The following is a 27,684-nucleotide window of genomic DNA, read 5'->3' as shown; positions in this document are numbered from 1 at the left end:
GTAAAGTGGAAATTCATTTTATCATGTTTCGTCACCTTACTTAAAGTAAACGACGACTACATAGAGTAAATCGAGATCACATTATAATGCTTTAGAACAACTTTATAATGTATTACAACCATGGGAATCACAACACTATGATCCTTGCAACAACAACAAGATGTCAGTGAGTGACCAGCAATAATGAAGTATTCAGATACAGTCAGTCAGCAATCGAACAATGACTCCTTTATCTGCATGAAAATAGCAGAAAAGGTTAGAGATGGTACAATACAGCAACAGATGCTGTAATCTGAAGTAATCCGGTGTTGCCTGGGTCTGGCGTGTGGAAATAATCCTCTTCTCTCCTCTCCTGCACGACACTATCTGCTTACACCATTATCAATAGCTACTCACCGGCCGCTCGATACCATCGACCTGCGCCGAGGTGCTTAGTGCATTAGCATTCACTCAACTTACACAATTAGCCCTGGGAGTAAATAAGACGTAGTTACGAACACACACACACGCACAGGAATTAGCTGAACATTACGGGGTTATGTTATTGCGTCTCCAGAGGCGCGTACACGAGCGTGATTGTGACACAACGTTCATAAAACACACTGCTGTTATTGCACTCAATGTCTTTCTTGTCCACACACAGGGTGAAATCAACCCAAGTGTGTGTGTGTGTGTACCGCAGAGCCCCACTGAATGTGTGTATGAGCAGTCCCAGTGCAATTCCTCAGTTTAGTGGAGCATTACGGCTGATCAATAGCTCTGGTGCAGTGGGAGATGTCGAGGTTGGGGCTGCATATTCATACCATTACGGCTGAACTGAGAAATGAGGCACCAAATGAGAAGTGCGTGCGTGCGTGGATCTTAGGGGGACAAGACAGGCCATCACCTATAGGAGCCCAGCCTGCTACTCGCTAAACGGTACCCAGGGAAAGACGAGCACCAAAGATGCAGCATGAGATCACTGTCTCTCTCTGGACTTCCTGTCTTCATCGTTGCCGTCACTGGACTTTACCATCCTTCTCTGCTCGCTCCTTTAGCAACAAGCCCGGTCCGTCCTCCTTTCCCCCTTTAGTCCTGCTTTTCCTATCAACGTTTTGCATTCTCCTGTCACTGTTAGAAATCACACATGTTCCTCTCCTCACCTCCGTCCCTCCAGTGTTTCCTGATCGTTCCTCTGATCTCAGCGTCTGTTGGTTCTGTCAGATGTTTATCGTGCCCAGCTCAGCTTTTATTGTAGACAACGCATTGTTGGGAATTACAAAAAGGATAGAGGCAGTTTCAATACAATGAGCAGCAAAGAGGCAACTTTTTCTCTTTCCCTTGTTCTTCTTTAGTGTTTGAGACGCAGCGGGCTGTCAACTAACTAATGTAAACCCATCCACGTCACTATTCGACTAGAATAAACTATCCAGGGGGCTGGTTGAATGTATCAAACAAACACAGGACTTACACCCAGGAGACCGTGTTCCGAGTCCCATGTGAAACAAAGTCATGTTGACGTATTTTACCAAAGTTTTGTGATGCAACTTCCGGACTTTTACCAACGCCAGTTACGTAACAAATAGTTATGTTATGTCGCAAACATACTTATTTTAACCCCAACCACAATCTTTTCTTTGGCTGAACCAAGTTTCGTTGTGTACGTAAACCTAAATAATTTCCAATAATAGCAGTTAACCACAAGTCTGCTGTCCAGTGACCACAACACCCACGCTGCATTGCACAACAATTGCAAGATGGGGTGCGAAAGCGGTCAAACTGCTGCTGTATGAGCAATGGCTTGTGACAAAAGGTTTTCCAATAGCGTCCCTCTGTGTTTACGTCAGAGCGCGCCACCCCCCGCCACCCACGGACAATGCATCACGCAACTCTGTGTGTGTGTGTGTGTGTGGGTCATTCAGACTACATGCAAATGTTAGAGAGACTGTGGTGTTAAACTCAATGGGGCACAGCCATCTGAAGGAAGAGTACATTAGTCACTGTGTTCACCCTCTCACACACACACACACACACACCAAGGCGTTCAGACGTTGCAGCCTTTACGGTTCACACACACCATGCCTCACATGGCGATATGTGTGATAACACTTCTTTGGTGGTACGCGTGAAACAAGGTAACATGGCGGACGGATCAAGGCCTTCAGCATTGATGTCATTGGCAGTGAGAGAGAGGCTTTTCTCTACTTCTATTGTCTGTCTTTTCAAAATAATGGAGGTCCACTCTGCATCTTTCTCCTTGTCTCGACACTCCTTCATGCAGTCTCCTTCACTCTTACAGTATCTGCTCCATCTCCACAGCTCAATCTTTCCTCTCCAGTCTTCCTTCTGTTCTTCTACTCACTCACAACGTGAACGACCTCACCTCTCATTTCCCACGTCTCTTCTGCTTCCCCTCCTTTCCCTCGCCCGTCTGCCTCTCTCCTCTGCTTCACTGCAATAACCTCCATCTTATAAAGCAATTATTGTCTGTCCTTTATTGGAGTGAGAAAGAAGTGATCATACAAAACCTCTCATTTCTACAAAAGTCTAAAACCGTTAACATGAAGATGTATCACACTGTGCTGGCAGAGTTTTGCAAATGTTTCAAGTAAAAATTGAACTTCCCAGGCTCAAACCCACAGCAGTTCATTTAAAAAGCTAGATATTTCTTCTCGCTGTTCTCACTTCTGTCTCAAACCGGAGAAATTGTTCACAGTTTTCATTCTGGCAAAGAACTGAAGGACATCAACGGCACTTGATGTAGTCAAATCAACTGATTTCCTTTTCTTCCGCTACCTTCACATCTGCTTTGCAAACATTTCTATTTGTTTTTTGAGTTCTCCTTTTCCTCACACAACCCCTTTTCACAATCCCCACAATCTACTCCTTTCACTTCCTACCTTCACAGCTGCTGTGTCCCTCCTCGTAGCCGGCGCTGCAGCTGCACTTCCCAATGGGCACCAGCCACTCCCCCTCGGCGCTGCAGTGCATCCTGGGAGGGCTGTCGGCGTCAACCTCGGAGTTGTTGACGCAGGCGCCGCGCACCTCCACCAGCGTGGCGAAGGCCGCCTCGGCCACCGTGTCGGGGAACACCGCCAGGTTCTGGACGGTGGCGAGGCAGCGCTTGTAGTACACTCGCACGGCCACCAGGGCCACGCAGGCGCCCACGTCCTGGAAGGCCAGGTGGAAGCCCTTGCGGTTGAGGTGGCCGATCTCGCGCACCTCTGTGTTCAGCTTCATCTTCCGCTCACCCAGGTCGCCCTGCGTGAAGCTCTCGTCCGCCGCGATGGTGTCAATCTTGGTGTAGCGGTCCTCGCGGGTCACGCCGCCGAGGTCCCGGTCCGTCTCCATGTAGAGGAGGTTGAAGGTCTCCTTGCACGTGCCCGCCACGCCGGGGATGCTGTTGCAGTCGCGCAGCGTGAACTGGAGCTCCACGAAAATGCGCTGGCCGCCGCGCCGCGCCACCCAGCCCGTCTGCAGCCAGTTGTTCTGCTGCGTGGGCTCCATCACGTTGCACACCTGGTACGTCCGGATTGGCTTGTACTTCTCATCTACGCCGCTTATTTCCTCCCACTAAAGAGATGGAGGCAGGGGCGGAAAAGAGGATTAAAAGGTGGCGGTGTAGAGAGGATGAGAGAAAATATCCAAGAGGAAAGGAGAACGAGAGGTCGGGCGGACGGCCATAAAAGATGGTAAGGTTATATAATTTAAACAAGGAGAAAAAACAGTGAGTGCAGCAAAAATATGGGGGAGTGAAAAGGCAGAAAACAAAGTGAAGTGAGGTGGGCAGCAGGCAACAAAGATAATAAAAAAGGAAGTCAAAAGTCAGAGAAAGCAGGAACACAGTCAGCGCAGGTTAACCGTCTAATGACATAATCTGATGAGTGGGTGTCTGCAGAAGCATCGGCACTCAGATTCTTCGATATCGTCACAGAGAAACTGACCTCGGCCATTACATCAGCCTCGGAGTGCTGTGTCTGAAACTACGGGTCAGACCGTAGTCGCTTTTTCAGCCCGTGTCTTTATCTCCACCGCCTTTGTCACGGAAGGTAATGGCATTTGAGAGGAATGCTTTATATTCTATATTATAATATGTTCGCGTCCACGCTGATGCTTTCACTCCTTATGAATTGCCTTTGAATAAACGTACAGCAAGAATGTTGCCATTTGCTCTGAAAATGGTGACTGAATAAAGAAGTTGTTTGAAAGTAAAATGAAATTGGCGAATTTTGGATTCAGAGCAGTTGTAGCTCTAGATACATACAACAGTTAAGGGACTGACCATGAATAATTAAGAGGGGACTGGCTCAGAAAGGGGAGGGATTTATACAGTTTAATGTTTATTTTTGAATGAATGGAGGGTAGTCTTACTTCTTTTTGGTTCGAGCACTTTTCATTTCAGATTGTATTTCATTTCTCTCTTTTCTTTTCACCACGGGTCTTAAAGGTGTGTTTGGCCACAACGATAATCTTGTCATCGTTTTAACAATTGGCAGCCGTATGACAAATATTGTTTCATCAACATAACAAAGATTTAAAGTGGATTTGACCATCTTTAATTCTATACACTTTAAGCCATTTATAAAAAGCGAACCACTATTGTTATATTAGCTTAAGTTATCGGGAGAGGGTGTTCTGTTATTCAATGGAGGGTGGAGTAAATGTACTGAGGGGCCTTGCTTTTTAAGTTCAGCACACCAGCCCCCGTCACCACGCAAATAATTTACTTACAGTCCCTAAGTATGTCCAACATGGCAGAGATTGATGTACTTTCAATGAGGGGGAAGAACTTTTAATCTGATATATTATTTGTTCAGTAGATCTATGATTACAACTGCATGTCACTTTTTGAATAACAGAATAACTGACTTGACAGAAGCCACTGATAATCTGTGTGTCTGTGTGTGCATGCTTGTGTATGTGAGAGACACACACACACACACACACACAAAGAAAGCCAGACAGTGAAAATAGATTATCCGTGATGGTAATGTGATAAACTGCACTACTACCAAGATGCAGTGTGTTCTCTCTCGGTTCTATTGGGGATCGTAGGCGAGTCACACAAGTCCATTAATCTTAGATCTTAGCTTTGCATGTGGTCCGACTGCCACCTCGAGCCGACTCAAACTATAAACTAAACAGTGCGTATGTGTGCACTGCTGTTTATATAATAGACACCTCGGGTGTGTTGTGCACGTAAAGGCCAGCCTTAGTGGGTGACAAAGTGCTTTGGCAGAGTCTTTAGAAAAATTTAAAAAAGGGCTCCTGGCTTTGTCTTACAGTCATAACTTAGCGCTAAGCTTTTCTTTGTTTACGAGCGATCGATACTGAGAGGAATATCTGTGTGACTGGTTTGGACACCGCAGTAGCCTTGCCTGCATAAGCACCATCGATTAATGATAATGATGAGCTCTGGACCGGGAGAGAGGAGAAGGTGTGAGAAAGGAAGGGAACGACGAGAAGAAGAAGTAAAAATAACAAGGCAGGGGGGATGAGGTGGTGTGGGCCAGCTGTTAAGCAAGCAGTTGTGTTCTGTAGCCGAGCGCATGAACGAACAAACAAAAACATACAGACTGCAGGTGAAAAATGCAAGTAAGCACACTTACTCCGTTGGGGGGATAGGACGTCCAGCCAAGCTCTGCCTGAGTCTCTTTAGAATTCAGCAGCACCACTGCAAGAAAGAAAAGGGGGGGGGGGACACATAAACAGAAGCATAGAGGTCAGTTTTGGAAGGATTTAAGAGCCAGTCTGCATATATTTTCTCTCGTCAGTATAAATAACTTTGTCAACAGTGTGCCATGAGTGCATGTCAACAAAGCACGCTAAAGACTAACTCAGGCCTGTCAAAATCTGGCGTGGGTGAACGTGTCCTTTGATAAGTGCATTAATACCATCTGTTGAGGACTTAAGCTGGACAAGGAGCTTTCCATCATCCGCTGGCTTCGGCAGTAAAAACACAACAGGGGCCGCAAGCAAAACACAACCGCGGACCTTGCAAAACAAGTCGAAACAGTAACGGGACCCTCTGTTAGCTTTCAATTTGACAGGGAGCAGGCGTGAGCTTTGAGTCTGTTTTCAGGACCATGGACAAGGAGCAAAAAGTCAGATTGTGTCTGTTTTCAGGACCATGGACAGGGAGCAAAAAGACAGATTCGTGTCTATTTTCAGGACCATGGACAGGGAGCAAAAAGAAAGATGTGTCTATTTTCAGGACCATGGACAGGGAGCGAGAGGAAGTCTGTTTTCATAATTTTGTGACATTACATAGATAAGTGAATTTTCTACATAATATAATAAAAACATTCAGTTATGTTGTAGTACTACTACTACTACTTAAGTACAAGATCTGAATGATCCACCACTGAAAAATACATTGCAAATGATAACAGTAAGTACAGAGTACCTAAGCACCCTGTTCACACCAAACTAGGCATATCGACCAAGACGCCACAGTTCAGCAGTCGGCGCGTTGGCCGTTGTTTCAAAGTCAGTATAGTATGCAGTGGGCGTACCTGAAAGTCTTCATCATCAGCACATTTATCCTCATCTAAAATGTAATCTCAACATCTGTAGCGACATATGGTGAGCTGCATTACCGCCTCATGTTTTTAAAGGATTTTGCTGACATCAAAGTTACCCATGCTTTAAGATCGTCTGCTTAAAAAGACCCCCACCCCCACACACACACACACACACACACACACACACACACACACACACACACACACACACACACACACACACACACACACACACACACACACACACACACACACACACACACACACACACACACACACACACACACGCCGTGTTCGTGACATGTACAGCCTTGAGGCTGTACGAGTCTGACAACCAGACTAAACCTTTTTTCCCCAACACTTTGATGAACACCCTGTGCAAAGACCCTTGAAAAGTGACACCTTCCCTCATGTACTTTAACTTTTGTTTTCTGCTTTGACTTTCAACCATGCGAGGAGCCTTGTGAGGTGCCATTTCAAACAACCTGCGTGACACAGTCTAGAGTAGACTCCTTGACAAGAAGCCATTTCTCCTAATCCTGAGCAATGCTGGCATTCTTGAAAAATACTTTGATTTCATACCCACCGCTACAAATATTTGGCCACATCGACTTTAATAAAAGGGCACATGGCCGCAAGGAGAAGAAACCTACGCAGCATGACTCATGACTCAAAAAAAGCCTGTATAATCATTGACTCATGCTCTGACAGGGAGGCTATGGACTCTGACACAAAGATGTGATGATGCACCCAAACGGGAGGGAAGATTTTTGATGCGTTACACTTGCACAGAGAAGAGAGTGTCGAAAAAAACAAACCTGTCGATACAGTGGATGAACTTTTCAAACAAAGCCACGTTCTACTTTCAGCAAAAATAAACTGAGAAAACTATTTTCTTGGATGTGTTATTTGGCTAAATCATTTAGTGGCCAATGAGAGGGAAGAGGGTCTTTTTTTTGTTCTTTGTTTTCGGGCGTGAGACACACGAGTGTAAGGAAGCCTCGCTGGACCATGAGAGGTCCTTTACTAAACACTTAACTTAAGTATTTTTTGGGGTGAACACTGCCGGGTGCCCAAAGCATGGTTCTGTGGTTTGCTGATAACATAGAGGCATTTGGAGGAGATTAGAGTGGGAGAGGCCAAGGGTGGTAGAGAGACGCTGAGAAAAGGCTGAGGTGGGAGGCGGAGGAGGGCGAAGAGAAGCAAGACAGAGAGCCAACTTTAAAGAGAGAAAAAAGAGAGAAAAAGAGAGCGAGAGCGGAGCACACAGTGCAAATAAATGAATACTCGGGGCAATAGAGGGATCAGTGTGCCTTAGTGAGCAGTCAGTCAGTCACAGAGAGAGACTCCGTGGACAAAGTTGGCACTATGATCATACACTGAACACAAGTTCTGTAATCACAGCCTAGTTAGACAGACTAATGGGCCTTTGGGGGGCACGAGGGGGGGAGAAATACAGAGAGAAAAGAAAACCAAGGGTCACAGAGAGAGAGGGGAGGGGGGGGAGTTAGAGAAAGAACATGTGACAAAGAAACAAAAGCTCTCCCTCTCTGCAGCCCATGGCTCTGACTAATAGACACATGAGCTATAAACACCAAATTCAAAGCTTGTTTCATTAATAATTGCCCATCATTATACGGACAATGTGGATCTGTGAGCCAGGGTTTTTTTAGGAAATTTCCTTTGTCCGTTTGGCCTCAGCCCAATTTAGGACAAGACGTGGCTGATTTTCATCACTAACAGATAACAGATGACAGACAATGCATAATGAGTAGAAGACCACGGTCCACTTTCACATTAAATAGCGATCTTATGTAAAGAGAATATGAAAAGAACAAGTGAACATCTAGACCCGCAATCACTCCTGACGTGCCAAGTTACCGCAGCAGTGGCCCTCGGCGTCTGATACGCACGTCTGTACGAGTCAACTAGTCGTAGTGTGCCGGAGGTGAAGATGGACGGGTCAAACAAGCACAAGACTTTCACCAAGGAGACCGCTGTTCTAATCCCATGTGAAACCAAGTCAACATTGACTTATTTGACCGTAGTCTTGTTATGGAACTTCTCTACAAACGCCTGTCATGTAACAAAGTTATTTTACTTCACAAATGTACTTATTTTTAAACCAAACCACAATGTTTTCCTGAGCCTAACCAAGTCAATGCACTGTGTAAGAAAACCTAAAAACTATGTCAACCTTTGTTGGAAATCTATTTTGAAAAAGAGCAGAACGTTGACGTGCCCTCCAGGAGTCCAGACTGAAGCTGGAGGGGAACCGAGAGAATCACAGTGTGAAGCGCAGGGCAGCTGAACAAGGCAACGCGATGGCTTTGACGTAAAAATGAGAACACATGGGAGAGGATAAAAAAATATCAAAGAGCATGCTGAAAAGAGTAGACTATATAAAAAAAACTGGAAAAAAATAACTGGCTCAATCACCACTAGAAAGCACAGAAACTGTCCCAGTAACTGAGAAAAGGCTATCTTGATGTCTTAAAATTCAAACCTTTCACTTTGGCAAACTCTCATAGTCTCTGCTGGGAGAACAAGCATCCTAAAGATGGCATAAGAGCAACACCGAAATAAACTTATTTTTCTTAAGAGTGGAAAACATCTGTTTTTCTCTTAGAAACGACTCCTTTATGAAGGTTTTCAGGCTGCAGAGTGCATTATGGGAAAAGTAAGTCTTCGACTTGAAAATGTCTGTTTTAATATCGAGTGTGTTGGTGGTGTGCGTGTGTCTGACTGCCTTAATGTGTGTGAGGGCGCAGGAGGTGGAGTATTATCTTCGTTTTGCATTGATGGGTCTCATCTAAAGTATATCTAAAAGTGTGAGCGTCCCTCCCTCCCTCCCTCGTCTCACCCACTGTCTCATCGTTCTCTGGTTCGTGCTATGTTCAGCCTTGCTTGATACACAAGGGTGAGGCACGGAGACAAAAAGGAGGACACTGAAGGAAGCGACTGCTTGACCCGGGTCAAGTATAGTGGTGGACAGCAGCATGAAGACATTTCATTCCGACTGCTAGAACTAAATGAGTCACTCCTGAACCGACAGTAAAGGCACACTTAGTGTACGACATTCTGTCACGGGCAACGGCATCCGTCTCTGCTGGAACACGGCTCACTGATACACAATGTCGCACACAAGTATATCGCTGCGAACCCAGACGACTGAAATCCCCTCCCAGTGAGACCGGTTTGTTTCCTAATTCGTCTTCGGGTTGGTTCTTTAGCCTCCAGGCAGGATTAGCTCAGGCACTGGCTGTCCTCAGAGACCTGCGGGGGTTACTCATCAGCCATCCGACGTCAAGGCAGACCACAGGGGCTCAGGAGGCTCAACCTGCCCGAAGACAGAGCACCGAGACGGGGATAAACCCAGGCCACTGAGGCTCCACTAGGACAACCGTTGTCCGGCCATTATCCGTCTCATACAACAGGAGGGCGGAGGAGGAACTGAGACTTCAAGCAGCCTGGAGATAAGAATCACTGAGTGAGAAAGGAAGTATAAGACATAACAGGGATGAAAGTCTGAGACTTTGGACTCCGATCAGAAAAAATTTGAGAATGGAGACTTGGCTTTACAATTAAAACAAGACATGAAAGTTAAAACATTAAAGTATCAAATAAGAGAGACAGTTACAGGCAGCCTTTACAGAGCCATATAAGCTAGAATATCCTTTGCATTAAAGGGACTTGATTGCACCTGCAGTGTGTGTAAACCACTATTCACACAGCTTCCGACTTTGCCTGGATTTGCCCTCAAGGACCTGAGCCTTGACTTGAAAGACTTCTTGACAGATTTGAGATTTGACTTGGATCTGTGTCAACAGACGTTGCCTCAGAGTTCTCTCAATGAAAGACTCAAGACTTGACTAGGATGCCTCAGTAATTGGAGACGACGACGATGAAAGGACATCTAGGTAACTATCCAAAAGTGAAGAAAGAAGGGTTGAGCAAATGTAAAACACAGGTATGTCCACCTGTAGCAGAGATATTTGGGCATAGTGTTCTGATCCCCAAGGAGGGAGACTGGTTCTTCATTCCCCCACTGCATGAAATATGGAAGCCAGAGCACCCTCGAGGCTCACAGTCCTGCTCGAGGACACCAGAGCAGGGCGGGAACACGCGAGTTGGAGGGGCCCGAATCGCAAGCACTTCATATGAAAAACGATCTTCCCGTTTGCTGCACCACCCCGCTGCCCACGGACGTGGGAGGGAAGATGATGTATAGTTAGACAGAAGCAATACAGTAATGCTTCTGTAGGACAGATTAAAAAAAAAAGAAGGATAAATGGATGGGGATATGAAGTGTCACATAAAAACACAAACAGGCACATAAAAGATAAAGGCCGGGCATAAACGGACACAAACACACACACAGAGAAAGAGAGGCCAGCCAGTAATACCATAATAGCAGTTCCACCAGCAGAGCACATTAACTTCAAACTGGGCTCTCCTTTTAACAGAGTCATTAAGAGTCCGGGACAAGAGGATGTCAAATGTGTACATATTGTAACGCCCTCTGAGGCAAATTTGTAATTTGTGATTTTGGGCTATACAAAAATAAATTGAATTGAATTGAATTAAACTTTCAACTTGGGCAGCGTGACATACTGTAGAGACACTGGGCTGTCAGCTCTCTAAAGCCCGCCATGCAATTACTTACATGAGGCAAGACAATGGGGTTGCCGGTTAAATGCTCTTGTGGTGTCCCTCATCTATACTCTACGCTGAAGTGAGCCGTCAGCGTAGACGCTGGGACGGCAACTCATGATCATTCAGTTAATGGATTCACTTGTTGATTTCAGGAGTCATTAATCGAGTCTATTCAATTTGAGGAAGTGGTAAAAAATGAATGCGCATCATACGTTCCCAGAACCAAAGGGAATGCACTATAATATTGGGCTGGGGTTTTCAGCGTTGTGTGTAAGGTGTATAGTTTGAGCTGAGGATATTATCCTCTCACATCTTTACATGATATGATAAAAGCCTGACAACAATGCTTGCAGTAGAAGCCAGTCTGTGACAACAGGTGTTTTATGTTCTATTTGCAAAAAGAAGATTTTCTGTGACTATCTTACTGGGCTGAATGTTTCAACAGCAGCAGCGTGAAGGAACAAGGTACATCAAGGCTGACTCTGCATGGAGGCAAAAGCAGCAGGTGCTCTTACTGTACTACCTTGACGACGCGACAACCATCATGAATTCAACCCTCGAGGCAAGGTAGAGCACATCACATGGTACATAACGTCCACGTCCCCAGCACGTCATTGCTCTTCCTAATCACTGTATCGCCTTTTATCTCCCCCCCTCTCTTCCCTCTACCTCTCCCGCAGCGTCGGTCTTGAATCTGAATGACCACCTGTTGAGACGAATGGCTTCCAGGACGAATAAAGCGAGTGTGTGTATGCATGTTTGTGTGCGCTCCAGGGAACGAAAGAAAAGAGTCATTGAGTCAGAGGGGCCGCCAAAGCAAGTGTCCGTTTAAGGAAGAAAAAAAAATAAAAAATGGGGGAGGAAAAAGCAAAAATAAGGACAGACAAAGAAAAGAGAACGACAGGTTGTGTTGCTGCTGGATGAACACACACCTGCGGGGCGTTTTTATTACAATATGTTGTTCACAAGCTCCACGGCGGAGATGTTTCTGTTTCCCAGACAGACACGGGAAGATGAAGGTGGAATGATAGAAAAATTGGGGGCTGACAGAAGACAGAACAAACAAAAATAACGACAGACAGAGAAAGAGATAAAGAGACCAGAGGCCAATGGAACTTATTTTCATTTGTAGGGTCTTGTAAGAGATTGTAATTGGTTGTCTGGATTGATAAAGTGAGAGCAGTGGGAGCGCTGTCAGGTCTTATTGTTACCACAGAGGGGCTCCTCGGCACAGGCCTGAGAACAGTGCTTCACTGGAAAGCAGGCTGAAAGTCAAACTTCTGTACATACGCAGCAAATACTCAGAGTAAATGAAAAGGCAGATTTGGAAAGAGATGGGGCGATGCATTAATGTCAGATTTAACTCTGACGCAACTGCACTTATCAAAAGAGTTTGTCAGCTTACATTTAGGACGCAAACCCCCCCCCCACCCCCCCACCTAAAAAAAAAAAAGAACAACCCTCTCCTCCGTGACTGTTGGCTCAGGCTGGAGAGCCACTTTAACCTGGTTCTTAGAAAATAGACAAGCCGTTTGAAGGAACAAGTGGACCATGCAAGCAGAACCAGTTAAAGGACGGACAGAGTGGTAAGAGAAGGAACAGTCACGGCACTAAAAGCCAAAAAAAAAAAAAAGTGCTCGAAATAAAACGCTGGAATCTTTCCCGGGCAGAAATCAAGCGGAGACGAAACATGTCGGTGAAAGAGACTCGCTGGTATAGTAATAAAAACTGAGGAGATGGACAACAGCGGGATGACGAAAGAGAGACTTAAGTAATAGATAAGGCGTCTCCACCACGCTGGAATGACTCAGCTTCTCTGCTTTTTGGGTTCATGGCCTCGCTGCCAATAGAGCCACAGGAGTCAGCAGGGCTGAGTGCCGCAATGAATACATCTGCTATGAATTATAAAATGATGCTGTATCGTTAAAACTTACATATCTACAGATGGTGACCGTTTGGGGACCATTCCAATAATCATTTTGGGTTAGCGTGGAGAAATATCTGCTGGGCCCTTTGGAGGGAAGGGAGGCACAGGAGGACCAGAACCAGGACTATCAGACTCTATACAGTTAAAATAAGTTTCCTATCAATACACCGCTAGATGCCACGTAATCTTACGCACTGTTCCTTTAAATAACCAAGAGGAACTGACAGTTAATATCTTTGCTGCTTTATCATTTAAGGCGTTTAACACAAGTCTATTTCTAAAAAGAACAATTTGTGCGGCATCAGTAGATGCATAGAGGCAGCGACATGGAGCTCCATAGGGGCTTCATTCACTGAAAGCCTGTTCCAAGACGACATCCCACAGCATGAAACAACCCGCCTGCAGCACTCAAATTCATTTTTAAGAGACACCGCTGCAGTATATGTTCAGTTTAAAGGCTTTGCACGGTGAAGAAGAACCCCAGATGGTCTCCGAAGGGGAATTTTAACCCTTTGTGCCAGTCTTTCTAGAGAGAATGTAAATATCAATAACTTGTCAAAAAGTGCAACCTTGCTGCCTTGAAGTAAACAATTCAAAATATTTAATCAAAAGCATCTTAGAGACTTCTTTCATTTTCATTCCACTGTACGACAAGGCCAATAAAAAGAGGCTTTTGGAAAATAAAAGCCTTCAAATTAAACTTCGTAAATAAAACAAAGGATGCTGAACTACTGCTACTCATTGTTCCCATATAACACCCATTTAGCACAGGAACTTTTAAAAGAAGTAACCACTTCCAGTTTGTGTGTGTTTATTGCGTAACAAGCATACCTTTGATTTCCTCCGGCTCTCATGCAACCGCATATCCATGTGTCATGCTATGCTTTGCCCTATTTAAGGACGTTAGGGCAAGATGTGTGGTGCTCAGCGAGCCAGCCTTAAATGCGCTTGTATAATAGAGGCCCCCGCAGAGTTCATGGCTTCCCATGTTGGAGGAGAAGTGCACGTAGAAGCTGCATCTTACAGATTGTTACAGGCATGTCTGAGGGTTGGGAACGAGTAGAGGATGGAAACCCAAGAGGGGTTTGCGTGTGCAAACACGTGGACGGCTGCATCGGTACAGCCTGAATGCACAAAGCGTTTTTTTTGCACAACAAATAAAGAATGTTGCTTTATTCCGGCCCGTGCCAAATTAAAAAGATCACGCTTCTTTGCCCATAAATCAAAAAAGAAGCGAAAAAAGCTCTGGAAAAAACTAGACTGTAAATGTCACTGAATACAGATTTAGTAGCGAGAAGCAAACTTCTCCATCTTTTAATGACACTCGCAGACAAACAGATAATTATATTCCCCTCGTCGCAGTGACGAGTTCCAACGTTAACCTTTTTCGGTGCGGAACACCGTTTCAAATGGCATTAAAACGCAGAGCGTGAAAAGCCAAAGTGGCATTTGTGTCCGCACACAAACATGCGCTTCCTCGGGTTAATATAGGCTGAATTTGTGCGTGCAAAATATAAGTGCACCTGCATATGTCATGCATGATCGAGCTCAAATCTTGGAATGCCAGCATTTATTGGATGTACAGCATATGTACGTGTGTGTGTGTGTGCGCTGCCCGCCTGTGTCTTTAAATCCACACGTACGCACTGAGCCCTGGTCTTAATTCTGGGAATGTCTCACTTGCGAGCCTTTCACAGAACTGCTAAATAATACAAGTCCGTATCGTTGCACTGAGCCACTGCTTCCTCCATCTTCTCAGTCCATCCTGCCAGGCTACCGACAGGCTGCATTATTTAACTAGACACTCATTCAGGCCGCTATGTTGAATAGAGCCTGCCGGGGCCTTCAGAATTTGGTGTCAAAACAGAGAGGGAAGCAGTGTGTGTGACAAAGAAAAGTAAAAAAAAAAATAAAAAATTGGTTTGTCGTCTTCTCTTGCCAGGTTCATCCTTTAAAACCCCGCTCGTCCGTTTTGTCCTCTCCCGTCTATACAACACTTACTAGAAGTGCACAACCCTCTATCCGGGGTTCAACGTGCAATGCTTTTTGAAATCTACCCTTCCCGAAACAAATTGCTTTATCTGTTAGCGGTTATCAAATTCCAGGAGAATTGAAATGTTGGCCATTTTTTCGCACGTGCCTGGTCAGTACTGGGCACGTGCAGCTCTCAACGGAGAGAAAGGAAGCGAAACGGCTTGCTCATTAGTTACTTCACTCATCAGCTGCCGAAAACAAACAAAACAATGCATTTGACTCTTTTCGAACGCTTGCCCAATATGGCACTTCACTAGCCCCGACGTGGCATTTTACCTGCCCCTGCCAAGCAGGCTATCCTTATTGTTAAGCCTTGCATCTGTTCTCCAATTCCCTCCATTGTCCAATCACTTTTTCCCATTCTTTCTGCCCTCCTCTCTTTCTATTTCCCCCTCCTTGCTCCCTCCATCCCTCTGATCCATGAGTGAGGTGTGAGAGGGGAGGGCAGAGCAGTTATAGAAGTGCAGAAGGTTTTTATGCTGACTTCGTTTTCCCTCTGGTTCAATCTGAGAACCACTTCAGATTAAATTAGGTTGTCTTCTTCTACATTTACCTCTCCTCGTCCCTTTTTACCCCCCCCCTCCCCTCCCCTCCCTGCTTGCTTCACTCTTTTTATATAAAAACATTGCATAAAGCCAGGTTCAAAATTGTTTCATTTTGTTGACATATTAGAGTCGTCTACATAGGCACTTTTGGATCTCTCATTGCATCACTAAATCAGATAATACTGTCCATAGCCATTTACAAATCTATTTATCCAGGTTTTTGGCAAAAACATGCTCAATAAATCAGGCTACGAATGATGTCTGAACAGTAACTGTAAAAGTCTGAAAGAAGACGGATTATGGAAGCAAAAATAGCCCAAAAGTAATTTAAGAAGTTTTTAATGTTTTAAGTTTTAATAGAAACATTAAAAACCCAAATAAATGTATAGAGTATATACATTTATTTGGATCAAGGTCTTCATCTTTTCACATCTGCAACAGTCAGCATGTAGACGGGTGTAGCTTTTTCGTCTGCTTCCAAACTTGCGTCATGTCCGACACACCAAGATACGCACGCGTCTCATACATCAGCCCGTCCCCATGTGACCAGCATGTCCTGGTAGCGGGGTGATTGGATACAAAATCACATAAATCACATAAATAACACTGTCTTACGGCCATGACAGCAGTGTAATGTTTTGAAAATGCAGCAGTTAAACTAGGTTAATACATATGCATTAGCCATCTGGTGAGGCTGTCAGTGAGAGCGATTATTTCACATTCAACAATGAGATGTTATGGGTTCGGGTTAAGCCCACTTAACTTTATGCTTAAAACCTTGTGCATTTCTATTTTTTAGGATGCGCGCTCCAGTGATGCAATGTTCCAGAGTACATAAAGAAACATAAATGCACATTAAAATAAAAAAAGATCCTGTAACAACAATAAATTGGAGTAAGACTCTCGGATTGCTTAAATCGAGTCTTTGCGCCACAGAAACGTTTAAAAAGGCTCAGCTCACATCACTGAGGCCATGTTAATGAAAATGTCCCCAATGCAAGATGTAGGTTATCATGTTTCATTTTTTTTTTTTTTAATCCTTTCACCACCACAGAGAATACTCCATTCCCCTCAATTGTATTGGGTTTGACGGCAAACATACGGTACGTCTCAGAATCTCAGCAGATGAAACCAAAGTGGAAAGGCTCGATACCTGCAGGGATAACAGACAATAACGGCTTTTTGTGATTTGGGTGAGCTAATCCTTTAAGCTTCAGAACAGTGCTAGATGCTCATTCATGAATCCCAAACATACAACAATACAAGTCATATACTGATATCTCTGCTGTGGGTGATCGTGTCGCTACGTCCAGGCTACTGAAGGCTTTGAGCAGAGTTCTCTGGCTCTGGAGGTACAGTAAACACTTCTTTGTCACTCAGTGACAGAATCCAGAAAATAAAGTCACCGCTCTGCCAGCTTCAGGGATCTTCCAGCTCTCTCGTCTCTCATCGCCTTCTGTCGTCGTCTTTTTTCTTTTACCCAGAAGCCACCCCGTGTGTCTCATGGCTGCCCTCAGGCACACACTCCTCACCCTGCCTCTCCTCTTTGATTCTGTCCGTGTTTCTCCTTGTCCTGTCTCCCCCCCTTCCTCCGCTTTACTTGGAGCGACACCGCCGCCTCACATCACCCCCCTCCCCATCTATTCATCTTCACCCTCGCTTGCTGTCATCCAAGTCGTGTCGGCGCCGCACCCTGTGGACCCCGTACAGCCTTCTGCCCAGCTGCCGCCGCGGGCCCAGCGCCCATTATCCTCTGCATCGATCTCTGCAGCATCGATGAGCGATAGCGGCAAAGGACGCAGAGGAGATAGAAAGAAAGAAGACTGGATCGACGGAAAATACAGATGAATGCGGCAAGTGGATTGAGGGGGGGGGGGGGGGGGCTGGAGATGAAATGCGGTAAGTGATAGATAGTAAGTCGGATTGAGTGGAGATAAGTAGGAAAATACGGGAGAGGTAAAAGGTGGCGGGAAGAGACGATGGAAGGAGGGAGGGATGGCGTTGTGGGACCATTCGTCAATGGCCAGCAGTGCGACTTTGGGGATCGATGGGGCCGACAGCCGATCAGTCAATAGGCTCCATAACTAGCTCGGCTAGGCAGGGAGAGAGGGAGAGGACAAGACTGCTCGGTCATAGCAGTCAATAGGCCAGAAAAACAGACCACCTGTCCGCTCTGACACAAGCCCAGAATAAATGGCACAAAAAACGGAGGAGTTCCTAAGAGGAATTGATAACATTCAGTGATTCAGAGACAAAGCCCTCTAAGCAGCTGTAGGAATAATAGAATAGTGTCCATCAGGAGCAGAGGACAAACCAGTGTGACGCAGTTATAGAGCCACGAAGTTTGGAGAGGGGAGAGTTTGGAGGGGAATAGCTGATCACCCTATACACCAGATATTGTTCAAATTTACAACGCCACTCAAATTGGCCACTCCCAACTATGATCACGACTGTCCTGCAAACCTGAACGTGTGTGTCCAAACCTAACCAAACCTTAATGACAGCGGTGTCCGATTAGAAACCGGTTTAAGAAGACGACATTGGATCTGAAAAGGCTTGAAAAATGCTTCCAATGGAAACAAGGAAGCCTTCCTGAACCGTTCAGTCTAGCCCGACTTCTGTACGTGCCAACCAAAGAATAGGACTGCAGAGATAACGCGACCCAGAAACATAAAAGTGGGAAAGAACAGTGAGCCATAAGTTGAGTTCACCTGTTCATAAAGGGTGAATGCGAGGAGAGTTCTCCTAGTTCGCATTGTGCCACAACCGGGTTGATATTCTTGAAGCAAAGGCCCGAGGTTTCTGCAGCAGAACAGTGCCATTCAGACGACCACTTTAATGATCTGCCTGTGCAGCTGGCGACATTAGATTCATATCACTTTGATACAAAGACACGGCAAGAGGAAGAAAAGGGGAACGACGCAGAGCTGAAAGAAGGGAAGCGGCAGAATCTGTAGCAATGGAGAAGCTCCGCAGCAAGCGCTCCGGTCTTGATAAGCACATAAATGCACACACACACACCAAGGAGGACTCCTTGGGAAATCATGGTTATTAATTACCGAGCCGGGGTTTTAAATAAATAACGCACAGTGAGTGGTTAGAATGCCAGATTGTGCCAAAACAGCAGCAGCAGCAGTCTGTAAGTAATTCATGAAATCAAAGAGCCGCTCTAATGAGACAAAGAGCACTTCCTTTACGGATGACCCCCCCCCCCCCCCTCCCCTCCCCCACCCTCGGGTAAACAAGAACCCAATGGGGCAGAATGCAAAAACAGACAAGTGCACACAGATAGTTGCAGACACACGCACACACATACGCAAATGAACGAAATCCTTCCAGTCCTGTGGGAGGGCACAGCCAGCTTATGCTCCTCATTTGTGCCACTACCCAGTCCCCCCGCCCCCCCCCCACTACCAGCCATTATCCCATTTTATTCCACCGCAGCCAATTGTTTATTTGCTTATCGCCGCGCAGATAATAGAACAGAATTAATCTACTAATTCCTCTGGTTTTTCTTCCTTTCAGCGGACTGATTCCGCTGTTTGTGTAAATGGGCAGAGTAGCAGCACTGGTTCCACCGACTGGAGGATTTAATTATCAGGGCTAATTACTTGTTCTCCTCTAACTGTTAACCACAGGGCCGCCACCGCCGCTACACTTCCATGGGCGCCAATGCCTGAGGCAACCGCTTCATCCACTGGGGAGGACGGGGTGTAGAGAGAGCGCCGCGGGGAAACCTCTTTTCTCAGCTTGACATTTTATATCATCCCGTCGTGCGTCACAGTAGGGTTTTGTGACTTTGCTGTGAGAGCAGGTATTCTTTTGAGACAACAAAACTGCACAATGTGAACTATTATCATTCTGTTGACTGTAGAATTGGACACTGGACACAGAGTTCTTTCAGTTTTCCCTTTAGACTGTTGCCAATCTCTGGCCGTCCTGCTGTGCTAGTAGCAGCAGTGCTCCTTTGGATTTGTATAGTATATGACCAACTCATCCCTACTTGATTACCGATGCAAATATCATTCAGGAAATCTACCACACCACAGGGACTCTCTGCTGCGGTACTCGCACGAAGTCACTGTTCACTTCAATGACACACACACACACACTTCAGAGGACAACTGTGTGTCTTCCTGGCGGTGCATGAGTATGGACGGGTTCATTTACAAATGAGTGGCGGGGTGGAGGGGGGGGGGGATGAGTATTGAAATCTAACAGATACCGAGATACCGTATCCTCGAGACAGACGTGTAGTGAGCAAGAGAGGCAACATGTTGAGTGATGGAATGTGCAGATGGGGCTTTAGGTAATTATAGAACGTCAATATGACAACTCAGCTCTGACTAATCATGCCGTTAATAAACACGCCATTACCTCAATAACAGCATTTTCATAATTACCACTGACTAATTGGGCACAGATTTACAAAATAGCAAGGTTGGGTTTTTTCCTCCAAAGTCTGTCATCTACAGAATTATGGGATCTTCAAAAGGAAAATAGAAACCCTATCCTACCTTTGCAGGCTATATTTAATGCGTTTTAATGGTCAACCTTTTACATTGTGAACATTATAGCTTACTATGACGACGAAAGCTCCCGTATCCTTAAATGCTAAATGTCAAAGTTTCTTTGCCGGCATTGCCAACATTGCAGTCAGCTCCAGCGTTCAGGAGGTTTTTATTTTCTGCAGAGGTCTCCTCTCCAAAACAAACAGAACAGGTGACTAAAACCTGTTAGAATCACTGGAGAGCAGTTTCACAGCAATACTCTGTTTCTCCGACGCTCGTCGGCGGACACAGGTGGCGAGCCGCGCTGCCGCTAATGCTTGCTCAGCTTGTTTTGATGACTAAAGTCCTTCATCTGGTTAACGTATAGAGGTAAAAAGGACCAAGATCTAAAAAGTGTATCGCAAAAATGTGGCTTGTAACTGGATGAAAAGTACATTTATGACGACCACAACGCTGGGGGATATGACTCCATTGACAGGTGACCAAATGAAACGGACCCCTCCCTTGATTAAAATGACGGATTTCTCTGGATTTGAAAACTGTTGGAAACATTTGGGATAATGTCAGTACCAAACTCAACTAAATAAAGACGTAAACATTGCTGTTTGTAGACTATTCTAACCCAAACCGTGATCTTTCCCTAAACCCAACCAGGACATTTTTGTGCCTAAACATAACCAAAGCGCTGTCGCATCATATCAGGGATTCCTCTATCAACAGTGATAGGTGGAGGACATGGACAAACAAGACATGCTGTCGTTTAATTTTGAGGAACATTTTTGTCGCTTAACATCCAACACCACGTCTTGAGAGGTTGATTTTTGCCCTTCTGATCACAATAACGGAGATGTTTCAATGGAAGTGGTCAATGAACCCTGATGAAGCCTCGTTTTACAACCAGAAAGCCTTCAGGCGTTTCCTACCCTCGTGTGCAAATCATAGATGATGCATCGAGTGAGACATTAGATCATGAGGCGCTTTTAGCCGCCGAACACAAAGGGTTTCGATATGCGGAGAAAAGGGATGAGATGACAGAGGGTTGAGATGACAGAGGGTTGAGATGAGGTCAGGACTGCCAGAGCCACGTAGCGCGGCATCGCTAATGAAATCTGTGTGTTCGCTCACCTGGCAATGAGAAACGGGTGGGGCGGTATGGGGGAGGAGGGGGAGATTTATATATAGGTGGTGTGTGAGAAAGAAGTAAGAAGTGAAGAAAGGTGGAGGAGGACGGACACACAGTGACTGAGTGACAGAGGAAAGGAGGGAGGAAGACAATGAGAGGAAGCCTCATCTCCATACTCGGTGATAGCAGGCAGATTTGAATTTGGGGCCCGCCTCTCGCCGCTGCACCACTATAAATAGGGACGAGGAGCAAGCACCAGGCAATTTCATCCGCAACGCCAAACACAATGCCTGATTGAGGGCAAATTAAAATGCAAATGCAACACTTACATTTTTCCAGATTTCACCTGCGAGATAAGCGAAGGACCTCTGTTCCTTTCATAAAGTGTCGGGGGGGGGGGGGTTGTGTGTGTGTGTGTGTGTGGTGTGTATTTGTTTGTTTGTCGAGTTGGAAATGAGAGAGAGAGCGAGAGGAGGAGACGGGAGGGAGACTGGAGGTGAGGTTGAATAAACAATTAGATTCAGTATTGTCCTCTCAGAGCTGCATTTCAACAGTCATGCCTTTCCTTCTGTCCTTGTCTGCTGGCAATTTCAACAGACGTCAACATAATGAGAATTATACGAAAGAACAAATTTAAAAAAATGGTAAATGGGACATTAGAAAACTACGCATAAACCTGCCACCGCTGAGATGCAACTTCTGGAAGCATTTAAAAGCCGGCATGAATCGGCTGGTGTGAGCACAAAGTCTTCAATGGTAAACGGATTCTGGTTCAGCCCGTTAATTGCTACTAAGCCACAGCTTCACCGTGTGATTTCAAACCCTTTCCAAGTCACGGGTCAGAAACCCATTCAACCGCTGCGGTCACATGGTCTCCGTGAGCAGAAGGTTAGCCGTTCAAGCCAAGCGCTTGAATCATGGCAGCGTCACAAAGAAGCCACTTCCATTCGTCGGACGGATACAGCGAGGTTTGAACCGTGCGGGGGGGGATGGAAGGGCAGGAGAGTGACGGAGAGCTAAGGGAGGAAAAGTGGACAGGAAATACAGGTGGAAATGAGAGCAGCCGCAACGACGAAAAGGAACACTAAATGACAGACGGGCAGATAGAGGAAGTAGAAAAGGAGAGCAGCTAAACCAAACATCCTTTCATTTGAGCCACTCTTTGACTAACTGAGCTGAAATTTTCATCAGCTTCCATTCTCAGGGGGGGGGGGGGGCGGCGAAAAGCAAGCTTTCCCTTTGCGCTTATGATGTATGCGTGTGTATGTAGAGTGTGGGGAAACAAGGTGTGTAGGCATGTCACACGTGTCTGTTCTTTCCGCCTCTATGTTTAGGGTTCAGCATGGACGTTGTTTTTTTTGCTGCTCGACAGAAAAGGAAAACTTGCACTGTTGTAATTTTCTATGACTAATCCAGCATTTCCCATTAATTACCTGCAGTCTAGGAAGGCCCCGCTACAGTGTTATAATAAAACAAAAAACATATTTTTACACTTTGCAACAGGTGGGTTCCCCACAGTGTGCAAGTGGGATTCAACAGCAGGCCAGATGGGGTCTTCTCAGGTCTAGCCAGTTCATTTTGCCTCGGTCCTCTGTGGAAGAAAAACACCATTACCGTGCAGCCCTGACACACATCTTCACAGACTCTCCGAAGAGAGAGAAGTGGAACTCAGTTTTAACAAGGACATGCTAATATATTCACTATTAACTTTGACTCTCCGCTGTTGGGCATTTTCGAAGCTCTTGGCTGCTTTTCAGTCCCAGAGCAGACTTGGTGAGAAACAAAGAGAATGACGGCGCAAAAGAAAGAAAAGAAGAAATGGTAAAAAGGGACAGCGAGCAACAAAGAAGGGGAAAGTTGAAATCTAGGCGAAAACTCAGTACTTCGCAGAAGGAAGGTTGAAACAGGAAGTGTGTGTGGAGGTACGATTACATCATCATCTTATTTTATAATCGAAACAGGAACTATTCATGCGGTAACTTACTTTTTTTTTTTTGTTTAATGATTTCGCATGAGCGCATTTTCCACATTAAAGATTGTTACAACGTGATCACAAGTTGGAATATGCAGCCAACTTGTACTTCCAACATTCGCGTCTTTAAGAAATGGTTTCTTAACCGCTAAAGCGCTCGTCTTCAGCTCTGACGGTGGAGAGCCGGTGCTTACAGTCTGTGTGCTGCAGACAAATTCTTCAGCACGGAAAAACAATCACATTCTGCAAACTGGTTACCAATTTACATTCACATGCAAGTCCGCTCAATCCCAACCGATGAATGGACTTCATTGAGTGCTTTAGTGGCAGGCTCCTTCAAATGACCTTCGAGCAAAGTCCATTACTTTAACCCCCCCCCCCCCCATCCAAACACACACATACATACACACTCAAGACTTCGGAGAGGCAGGTAATTCGCCATTAACTCCAGCCACTCAATCCCTGAAACACTGCCAAGTTCAATTGTGCGAGCAAGTTCGATGGAGTGAGCGAGCGAGCGAGCGAAAAAGGGCCGAGAGAGAGTACGGCGCTTTACTCCGCCACTTCCTGCGCAAAAGCATCCCTTCCCATCTGCCTCGGAGAGAAGCGTCCCAGTCGACTCAGCCCCAAACCAGTCGGACCATCTGACCACTCCGGCGTTCACATCAGCGCAGAGAGATATCTGCACGGAGAGATTACACGCCTGCATGGACATTAATGAATGCACACAGTGTAATCCCCTCTGAATAGATGAGGGGGGAAAAACACATGTACATCACTGGATGGGTTCACGTGCAAATTAAAGTGTAAAATCCAGATGTTTCAGCGAGTACACTAACAACAACACGCAACCACACAACAGAGAGATGCAGGGGAATTGCCTGCACCACCATCAGCCTCTTAATAACCCTCGGTAACCCCATTCAAATCAATTCACCCATGGAAGGTGTACCCAACACACCCGCACAAACAGCGCTCCGACGCACTAGCCGCACACAGCTAATGTGTTAAATGCGAGGGCAAACCAATTACAGCAACAACAACACACACACACCATACACTGAGCGGAGCTGTAATAACCATAGCTGGTGTTTAGCTACAGATACTTGGAAAACCGTGGAATCATTTCAGAGCTTAAGCTGCAGAGGAAAAGAAAAGCTTTTCAATATTTCATATTTAGTTTTTCATATGATTGCACATCATATTCATGCCATGAGCCCGGAATGGAATATGCACTTACACAGGTAATGTGTGTAATTAACCGCTCAACATGACATTGTACATCATGCAGTGTGGCATGTGCTTTTGGCCAAACCTGTGTAATGCAAGCCTGCACACGCATAAGACAGGGAGTAGGAAAGGCACTTTCTTTTCTTATTTTAAAGCTTTTTTTGGGGCATTTATTTGCTTTATTTGACAGTGAGCGAGTCGGACAGGAAAGGTAGGGGGAGAGGGAGGGGGTGACATGCAGCAAAGGGCAGTAAGGACTCAGCCTCAAAGGTAGGCGCTCTACCAGGTGAGCTACCTTTCATGCTACCGACGTTTAAAATCGCATTCATGTAAATGCCTCCACGCCAAGTGAGACAGATGCAGACAGAAAGAAAGAGAAATGCAAGCAGATAAGGAGTGTGGCACTAAGAGAGCAGAGTAATACAATTAAAATAAACACTGAATGCAATCGCTCTGGTGGAAAAAGTCGCAGACAGCTGCTGAGAATAAACGCCAAACCTCAATGGTTGAATTTCTTGTCTCTGATCAACCACATTTGAAACTGGAGGCATTCGTTTCCATTAAACAAGCTCAACAGCACCCTTCCAGACCACCAGAGAATCTCAAATCTGATCAGAGGATGCCCCAGTTAGAGCAGGTGCTTTAGGGTGCTTGAGGGTGCCAGAATGTGGATTAGACTTCCAGCTGAGGCGCACCATTTGGACTTGCAACAGTTGGTGAAGATTTATTGACGGGGGTTTTTTTTGTGTGCTCTTTTGGTGCTACAACTTGATTTGCATAGTTTCTCAGCAAACAAAGCTTCTGAGGTCTTACAGTAGTTCTGGGTCTGGCACCTGTGGTGCCAAACGAGCAGGATTCACTTGCTTTGCTGAATCGGTGGTGTACTGCTTGAGGAACAATGGTTCCCTCTTGTGATATAGCATTGAGGATGATTGACGCTTTAGCGATGATGGTGCGTCGTGCGGGTTCAGAGTGACGGGACAAGTGAGTATTAACGTCATTGTGCACACAGCGCAGGGAGAATATCCTTTGCTGCTCACACTGTTGACAATCACTGGCTATTCTCCTGAACGACTGATCAATCTAAAGCCGTGCTATTTGATTGGCTGGCTGGACAACAAGACCAAATGCACTAACTGGATTCTGAGTCGAATAGCTTTCTGGCCGGGTGTCTTGGCGCTCGCTCCGTTGCCAGGTCACCGTGCTGGATGGCCGCTTGGTTACCCGACTAGCTGATTGGCTGTTTCGGTGCACTGATTGGCTGGAGGACTAATTGACTTGCAAACAGGAAGGCAACATTTATAGCTGAGGGGGAAGCTGAGAAACAACAGGAGCAAGCGCCACCCAACGATCCTGCCCTGATGACACTCTGATTGCAATCATGAACCAGACACACAAAGGAACAAATAATCCGCCGCCCCCCCCCCCCCCCCCCACACACACACACGTTCAGAAATGCACTTATGGTTGCTATAACATGCATAACAAGCAGCCGACAGTGTGAACACACAAAGCCGACAGGAACGGTGTGTTGTGCACATGTAAACAGAAACAAGTAGCAGACTTACGCGGTTTGTTCTTGAGACTCCTTTCTGCCCTCAGAAGCTTCAAAAACATCAGTACGCTGTGGACCATTAGTTATGCAATGCTTTGTTTGTCTCGCTCGGTGGGAAAGGCTGAATGTAAACTCCACAGGGTACCTTTAACGTTTAGGGAATATACGGTTTAGCATACTTTGTCAAATATTCCCAATATCTGCCTCCGTTCTTCATCTCATCTCTCCATCTTCTGAAGACGTCCACAAGCTGACCAAAAAAATAACTACAAATATATATATATACACACATATATATGAAGGAAGTTTCCCCCAGGATTCTCTGAGCTTCATCTCCTCTTCCCCCTCCCTAATTCAGACCTCCCTCACACCGAGCAGAGTAAGCTCCATCCGTTCCCGCCCCACCACTTAGCCGTTTACAGCCTGTTCCGCTCTCCCTTGCACTTGTGATAAACTGAGCGGAGCAGGTCCCATGCTGTTATGTTAACTTCCCTTTCGACACTTGCCGCATTGCATTACATCCTCTGGCACCTAACGGAGCCCTCTCACTCCCCCGCCCCTCGCCGCCTGATAAAGTGAGAGGAGCAGGTCCCACGCTGGCGCGTTAAACCTGCCTCACCCGCTCACCCCATTAGATCCTTCGGCATCGACAACCCGGCTCGCGCTCCCTGGCCCTCGGCCCCAGTCGCTAACACCCTTTCATTACGGATACTCTTCTCCGCAGGGGGGCTGGGGGGGGGGGTCGTAAAAGTGACTGAGCCGGAGTCGCGCGATTTATGTATTTATGCCGAGAATCACAGAGGAAGCTGCGTATTAAAAGGTCGGGCAATTTTCCAGGTCACTGACCGAACCCACACAGTGAGGAAGCGAGGGCATGGGGGGGGGGGGGGGGGGTAAAGAAAGAGAGAGAGAGAGACAGGGGCTAAGATGGCAAGCAGGTAAAGGCATATTGACACACATTTACTGTGTGTGTGTGTGTGTGTGTGTGTGTGTGCGTGTGTGCGTGTGTGTGTGGAGATTGCCAATCCCTCCTGCACACGCCGTTTGTTTGTGCACGAGAGGCGGAAAAATAAATAAAATATAATTAGGTCTGCACACCGGCTGTGGTTAATGAGTTTGAAAGGTCAAACGCCTCTCAGAGAGATTAATGGGGTTTCCTGGGTGACTGTTTACGAGGCCCGGCCGGACACGTTTCCAACGTGGCGGCCATTAACCACGACTGAGCGGAGAGGGAGGGACGGCTTCACGGGCTGTGGGGCAGAGAACAGTGTTGCTCTGTCCACCTCATGTACGTGTGTCAATCATTATTGTGCATGCTTGGTTGTGTTCGTACAACCCCTGAGCTTAGATAACAAAATTCCACTGGATATTTTATCTCTCATATGGATTGCAGGCGGCACATTGTGGGTCTCGATCGATTTTACATGAGACGTATTCTCTACTACCAGTGTCCAAATCTATAGTTTGACAAACTGCAACATATAACAGAAAAGACAAGAAGGCCAATTTATCGTAAGAATAAATATAACGACTCAACATCGAATCCCCTTTATTGATTCAAACGACTTGGCCTGGTCATGATTCAGGTTTATCTAATTTGTTAGTGATTAAAAAAAATGTCTAGTACA

The 27,684-nt window shown here is 45.9% G+C and overlaps 1 protein-coding gene across 1 annotated transcript in view; it reads right to left on the bottom strand.

The window, feature by feature from the left end:
* The window catches only part of epha10 (EPH receptor A10), a gene marked incomplete at both ends in the record, with an annotated part of 154,667 nt that overhangs the window by 118,964 nt on the left and 8,019 nt on the right, over window positions 1-27,684 (bottom strand). Inside the window, 2 exons of the mRNA XM_079288669.1 lie at window positions 2,880-3,552; window positions 5,589-5,653. Of these exons, the coding sequence (XP_079144795.1) occupies window positions 2,880-3,552; window positions 5,589-5,653 (738 nt within the window). The remainder of the gene's footprint in view (window positions 1-2,879; window positions 3,553-5,588; window positions 5,654-27,684) is intronic.

Source organism: Melanostigma gelatinosum (genome assembly GCF_949748355.1).
Source record: "Melanostigma gelatinosum genome assembly, chromosome: 17".
In the NCBI taxonomy this organism is placed as follows: Eukaryota; Metazoa; Chordata; class Actinopteri; order Perciformes; family Zoarcidae; genus Melanostigma; species Melanostigma gelatinosum.
The sequence above is the reverse complement of the archived record's forward strand: the minus strand, read 5'-3'. Positions and strand labels throughout refer to the sequence as shown.